This window comes from Saccostrea cucullata, unplaced genomic scaffold (assembly GCF_032062105.1).
Source record: "Saccostrea cucullata isolate Sc308-1 unplaced genomic scaffold, CSIRO_AGI_Scuc_v1 ctg19995, whole genome shotgun sequence".
NCBI classification, from domain to species: Eukaryota; Metazoa; Mollusca; class Bivalvia; order Ostreida; family Ostreidae; genus Saccostrea; species Saccostrea cuccullata.
The window spans coordinates 761-8,358 of NW_026938618.1; the positions used below are offsets into that span (position 1 = coordinate 761).

General features: G+C 32.9%; 1 protein-coding gene and 1 long non-coding RNA gene across 2 annotated transcripts; both read left to right on the forward strand.

Annotated features, from left to right (window-relative positions):
- Positions 1 to 285: 285 nt before the first annotated feature.
- Positions 286 to 7,374, forward strand: LOC134250777 (uncharacterized; the record flags this gene model as incomplete). The annotated part of the gene is made up of 4 exons (XM_062733127.1): positions 286 to 420; positions 3,094 to 3,327; positions 6,887 to 7,141; positions 7,246 to 7,374. Coding segments are annotated over exons 1-4 (667 nt in total), but the record flags the coding sequence as incomplete, so codon positions are not given.
- LOC134250776 (uncharacterized) lies at positions 3,965 to 5,090 on the forward strand. Its single transcript, XR_009988598.1, has 2 exons — positions 3,965 to 4,097; positions 4,579 to 5,090. It is a non-coding gene; the product is annotated as an uncharacterized LOC134250776 (long non-coding RNA).
- Positions 7,375 to 7,598: the final 224 nt, after the last annotated feature.

Sequence of the window (7,598 nt, forward strand, 5' to 3'; positions counted from 1 at the left end):
GAAGTGTTTAATTTTTTTCTGTTGATATCATATTGTCCTGAAATATGAATACAATTTACCTCCTATTAACCTTTTCAGGTATTTGGCTAATAAGGAAGTGTTCTTTGATGGTGATTAACCTTTTTTCTTTCCTCTTGAATAATTTATTATTATTACCTTCGCTTACAATTGATGGATTTCTTTAGTAAATATATCATTTTTTAAAAAAGTAAAAATGTTTATTTTCCACTTTGTAATGGTTAATGATCTTTAAGGTCAAATGACGTAGTTAAACTTCCTTGAAGATTTACTTTATACTTAAATATAATATTGGTCACGTACATGTACATTGTAACTAGTCATCGATGTGATAGATTGTTGGTTTGTTTTCAATGGCAATATATTATTTAGCATTGATAATTGGTTTTGCATATGGTTATGGTAAGTTGAAGTTTTCCATTATTTTAAAACGTTTCATTTTCTCTCGAAAAGAAATTATACATGTTTATTGAATTTAAGCAGCTTGAAATATGTGTGATGTGTATTCAAACTGATAATGCAAGGCATGATTTACACATAAAATTTGTTTCGTTCCAGTGGCGGATCCAGAAATCTAGAAAGGGAGGGGCAGTTAGAGGTCGGGCTAAGGGACCACACCCACACCCTAGAACTAATCTATTAAATCACATGTATATTTTGAACACAATAGGAGAACCCAGGTCCTCTCTAAACCCGCCACTGTATTCACGTTAAAAACTTAAATGTTTAATAAAATCTTCAATTGTTAACAAAATGAAAACATTTGGAGTTAACTTAGTGTCCGTCGTTGATAAACAAAGTTTAAGTACAAAGCAGTAGTCATTCAAATTCATACAAGGCTTTTTTTTTTCAAAATTTCAATCACGGAAGTCGTTCATGTTTGACTGCTTCATAATGGCTGAGATAGTATACGCCTTACTCATTCACCTTCCTTTATCCTCCGCTTTCAGGAAACTACACACTTTAGAAATGACTGCAGTCACATGTAAATGTTTACTGTGATTTTTCGCATGCTGAAAATCTAAATTCGAATGGCAATATTTTATCATATTAATTTTTAGGCTATAATTTAAACAATATACTGGATTGTGTATGCTTTTTTTTTTCATTTTCCCCCATCATGACAAGGTTTACAAGCTTGTGTGAGTGAAATACATTGGCTGCTCACTTCTCAATATCACCTGATTCCATTTCTAACGTTTCCTTTATTTTTTTATAACTGTTATAATGGACGTTTTAGTTCGGTTTCTTTTCTTTACTTCTAAATGTGGTTATAACAAACCAGTTTTAGAATTCGTAAATTATAATATCAAAAATTACCAAAAAATTCCATTGTGCGGTCACAAACGCCTCTACTCCTATGTATTGACCAGGTAGTCGGAACATTCCGTTGTCAAATTCATTGTAAAAAGAAAAGCTTAGAATATATGTTGTATACATGTACATATAATCGGTATGATGCAAATCAGCCAAAAAAATCCAATGATAGATTACATATGCTAACAATGTTATTAAGACAACCATAAGAATTTCCGCAATGCAAATTTTTAATGAGTTTGTTTATATTAACTTATCTATCAGCAGCCTGCTGCTTTGGTAAAAAAATGATCGTACTCGGATTATTCTCTTGAGTATATCGTATTAAATAGGAGGTGAACAAATAATATAAATTAAAGGTAATGATATATTAGTACATAAAGAAGAAAAAAATGACGGTGGAAAACTTTGAGCCATCTCATATATCATACAATTTAATTTTTAGTTTCCTTTTTGAATATGAGTCCGCAGTACAGTTAAGGTTACAAATGGAAACATCGGCGATTTTTTAAGATACAAAATACATACTTTATAAGGATGGGCAATTCTTTTTAGGACTTCACCGATAAAAAAAATGTAATGTGGTCAATTCTACATGCTGAGGACATTTATATTTTAAATTTAGATTTGTCGCGAGATTTCGAAGTCACATGATTTTAGCAATTATGCTTGCAGTTTAGAGGTCATCTTTAAATTCCAATATTGCAAGGGCAAAACCAAGTTAAAAGTCAGTTTAATTTATAATCCTTTTCAACACTATTTGTAGTTTGTAAAATTGCTGCAGGCCCATATAGATTCCCTTATTTATATGCTAAAATCTAATTTGTTGGATTGTATTTTTGTAGGTTGTATTTTGTTAGTCAAATACATTAAATATACCTATAATTAATCTAATTGCAAGATTTCATGAGGTTCGCAACACTTTTCAAATATCTTAATGCTTCTTGATTTTATGTGTAAAAACGTAGCAAGATACATTGAGGGTATACCCTTAAAATTAATCGGTTTATTAGGGCCCTCTATTACTTTTTCAATAAATCTGCATACAAACACACGGCAGTTTCGCTTGTCTGGAGAATAAACGGGCAGTTTGTAAATATTTAGTAAACTAATCATCGCATCCAAGTTAACGGCCTTTTATTTAACTGCAAATTATATTTTATTTGAGAACTGTGTACAAACTGTGTCAATTTTGCGAGAAGGCGTCACATCGGAAGCCTCCGATGAGTTTATAACTAATTTATTTACTGGTCATCATTTGCTGACATCACGTGAATTTATTTATACAAATATTTGTTCAAAAATTACAAGAATTGTACGCTAGAAAATAGACACATTTCTATTCAAACAATACAATGACAACGAGTATAAATGTTTCATTTATACCATTTCATGTGTAGGTAATTAATTTAAATATTGACAATAGAAAATAAGAAAAATGAATAAATATTTTTACGTAGTTCAGATCTGTCAGACACTTTCTTGAATTGCTTGAATAAATTGTTTTGGCAAGTTATCTCTCTTATCAGAAAAAATATCATATTTTAATCTTATAAAGTATGCTCCAGATGCTCTATAGATTACAAATTTTGTTTCAATTTATATAGTATTTTGAATATTCAGTTGGAATTTTGTCAACTGTCTCGTGAAATGTTTGTTATAGAGAAAGAATACATGGTCACCAAATAATTTTTTTTAATTGTAGTTTGTGTGTTAAAGAATACACTTTACTATCTTACACATTTTGGTCATTTTTAGATAATGTGGCATTAAAAAAACAAACATGGCAGGCGTCTCCTTATATTGTGAATGACGACAGATTTGACTCCAGTAATGCAGTAGATGGACTTAAGTCCAAGCTCGGTGCATGGGGAGGAGAGTGTGTTGTATCAGCTAACTATAAAAGAACCGCCACCTGGTGGGTAAATCTGACATCAATCTACAGCATTCACCACATCCGGATTTATTATAGGACAGAAAATGCACCGTGGAGTAAGTTCGTTATAAACGCATTTAAAACCTGTATTAGCTTCCTTCAAGAAATGTTTATGAAGAAAAAGGATGTTTATTTATTGCTTATTTGCCCACTGGTCGTCCATGTAATGAAAAATACCCAGGGTAAAGAATGCCAAAGGTTATACGTATGTTTATCAAAAATGCCACTTGGAATTGAAAACAGAATATTTTCAGTTGATAAAATAAATAAGAAAAAAAGTCCATTCAATACGATTATCAATATTGCAAATAATTCACAATATTTGTGTTTCGTAATACTTTTTTTGAATTGCTATTGTAAGCAAATATACCCGAGGTATTATCAATTAAAAATGGATATATCATTCTTTTGTCGATACGATATATTCCCGTGAGCTTGAAATATAAGATACACAGAGTCTGACGTTTATATTTCATATCTGAATATAAGTTTTATAGTTAATTGTAGTCTGACAACCAAGCTCTATGATAAACGGGATGAATTGAACGTTTCAGTCGTCAACTTTACTTACTTATGCAACAATATACCTTCTGTAACAATCACTATTGCACTTGTAATATAATTTGTATTTCCCGCGTTTTGTCCGTATGCTTATTTTACCCATAAGTCCTTGCAAAATAGCTTAGTCGACCAGAACAATTGAAGCCTGGTCATTCCCGGCAGAGAAGCGTAGCTGCAGACACGTTTTCTGATTTGAAGCAGCTAGTATATGTACATAGCAGCAGTACATGCAATATATTGACACTGGCACGGAGACAGGTCCGTGGTAAGTATATATTATGATATGATTTGCTTTGTATATAGTTTTTATTTTAAAGGCAAATTTATTATTGAGTACAACTTCGTTCTTATTTCTGAACTTGGCTATCTCTCACCATTTTACCTGTTGTTCACTCAGGTGTGACGGTTAGCGAGAATGTTCGAGTGGCTGTTGTATTATATCGATAACGTTTAAAGTTCTCATTGTTAAATGTTCGCTATTTTCTTGTACTCAGTTTTGTTACTTTGTGTAGAATATTTTGTCCATTTAAATTTTTGGTTTAAATGTCTGGGCGGAAGTGAATGACCGGAAGTTGAAAGTAAGGTGCGCCATATTGGCATTAAATTGTTTTGACTTATGTTAACCGGTAACCATTATACTTAGTACTTTTTTGATTATTATTATATTGAGAATGAATTGCCAAAAATAGTGGTATTGCCAAACATATGTAGTGAAACATGTGACTTATTAATATGCATCATTGTAGCGTCGACGATATTGGTACTGGATATTGGGTACATGCACTAAGCTGAGGGGATCGTCTGATCGTGGTGACACAGCGGAAGGTTCCAGGACTAAAGCCCGAAAGGATGCTGTGTGTGTGATCAAGACTCGCTGATGGTGGACACACACAGATAAGTCAAACCACGTAACGTTGTGATAGTTCGTTAGATGAACACTAGTCAGCTAATGGCAAACCTGAGACGGTTTTATGTATACGCTGATGATGAAGACGTTGATGATCGATGGTACAGAGACGATTACTACACTGGGAAATGTTTGGCAATAATTGAGACATTGATTGATTGATAACTGAGATATATACCCGGGGAAGAAGTGTGGTTGATTGTTAATTGGATAATTGGTTACCAATTGAATTGAATTGTGTTTTTTTAGTTAACTGTTTAATAGTGAGTAAGAGGTGTGGATCAGAGTGCGGTAGATGGTGTGAGGTGTTTGTTATTATTATTTTTTTTGTAAATAAATTTATTAAACTTAGTTGAACTTGTGTGATTTTTGGAGATAGCCAGCTTGACCACGTGACACCTTCATCACCTACATACGGATTTTAATCTTTAAGTTGATTCATTGATTGATTGATTGTATGTTGTTTAACGTCCCTCTCGAGAATTTCTCACTCATATGGAGACGCTTAAGTTGATTCAAAACGATACGTAAAAGCAACCTCTACGTATGAGCAATTTCTAACACGAGTTTAATTAATGACAAGCAATTGCAAGTTAATGAAGGAAGAAAATCAGTAGTATTAATTGTAAGTTTAAAATTAACCGTGTTCATCTCGTTCCATGACATTTGAAATATTTACCAATGTTACTCGACTTCATTTTATGCATTTTAGGCAAGAAAAACCGTTCTTTTGTTTTTCATATTTTGTAACATAAACAACAAAATTGTGTTCAGTATGAATTTTATCTTTTGGTCAAACTAACGTGGTTTTGCTAAACTCAAAATTAACCATCTTGTGACTTAGAAGAAATAAACAGTTTATTTTTTTTATTGATTTCAGATGATAATTAATAAATGACTAAATGATTTACGGCTCCAGGTTAATTGTCCAAATTTTACTTAAATTTTTGTATATAGCTTATCACTGATACGTGTACCTTATTAGAATACTATTTTTTCATTATAAAAAGAAAAAAAATGGTTTAAAGATATAGATCTTTTGATGTGGATGGGGGTATTTTGCTTACATCCAGTTTTCAATAGAATTTTACAGCGCCACACTCTTTGAAGCCCTAAAAATATAAGAGCGAAGGTAGGTACAATTTTCTATTTTGCTTGTTCATTGTGTTTTATAGAATCTACCTACATGTGAAAGAAGAAAATTGTAACTTACTGCGCTCATATGCTTTTCCGTTATGAACAGATCGACGGAACTAAAATTTTTGACGTAAGAATAAATTTGTATGCTAATCAAGGTATTGGAGATACTTTCTAATTGATCAATCGAAGATAAGTGAGTGAGATACGTTAACGTCACAATTGAGTACCACAAAAATATTACGGAAATTTCATGCGTGGAGAAAAGGCTTATTTTACTTGGTTTCTGATATTTCTCGTGCATTTGAGCCACAGATTAAACACGGATCTACATATGTACGATTTCCGAGATCGCAGTTACAAACAATTGATTGAAAATAAACACAGTTTTAAGTTTTGTAAAGTTTTTAGTGGGTAATTTGCTAGCCGAAGGTCTACACGTATTCAGAGTATCAGTGAATACATGTTTCATATGCATTTCCTGACCCATAACCGTAAACGCTGAGAATACGTGCGTATTATTAAGTATAAACAGCCTTCAATGCCTGACAAGTAAAGGTTTGAATTAATGTATGTAAACCACATGTATGTGATAAAATGTAAACGTGTTGTAAACCAGCATGTATTGTCGTTCTGCCATCGTATTGGACAATTGTTTTCGGTAAGCGACTATGTGTGAAATAATAACAATGGCACTCTCGGACATTCATATCCTCTACTGTACTAAGATTCGCCCATTTTCTTTCATTAACGGAAACATTGTCACAACCCACGCCGAATTTTGCCGTGATAGGGTCTAAGAAACCATTAATATTAAGCAAAATTCCTGATAAATAAAATATGTTGGAACTATTGTAACTATTCATCGTAGGTATCGTAATAATTCACTCATGTTTGAAAAATATCAAAATCCTTCTAGATTAAATATAATTCGTCGTGGAAAAAGGAACCCCTTATAGAAGTTATGTCACATCATCCTTTGCATTATATGTAGGTGTTCTCAATTTCAGACGAATCTGGCGGTTTACCACCACGATTTCTCGGATTCTATGTTTATGTATCAAACACCACAGACCTACTTGATGGTTACCTATGTTTCCACGATACTAACTATACCATATCTACTATACCAGCCATTGCTCATATCACGTGCCCTGTACACGGACAATACGTTATCTACTACAATGAGAGACTGGCAAATAAAAAATACCCGGATGATTATTCTGCCTACGCATTTAATGAACTTTGTGAGGTAGAAGTCTACGGTATGAAGTCGTTCTGTTTCCATCGATATGTTGCCCATCATTTTATTCCAACTTCCTAATTTGTGTTGTATCACTAGCATTGTCATTACTCATGTTATCTGAAGGTTGTAGGGCTGGATTATACGGGCCTAACTGCTCTCTCCGCTGTCCTAACAACTGTCGTTATTGTCACATAGAGACTGGAGTGTGTTCCTGGTGTAAACCCGGGTATCAGGGATATCAATGTGAAAATGGTGAGAAATTTAAATTATTTAACTTAACTTGGGTGCCTCAAAAGCTTTCGTTCATTTGCAGGAATATTCGGATACAGCGTTTTCATCATGTTTATACTCTTAGTCTCATTCTCTCACCTGTTTTTATCTTTTATTAACCATTCTTAAGACTCCTTCTCTGAGAATGTATTCATGATTCTGGAGAAGATAAGTAGCACAAATGCAATGAAAAAAGCTATCAATAT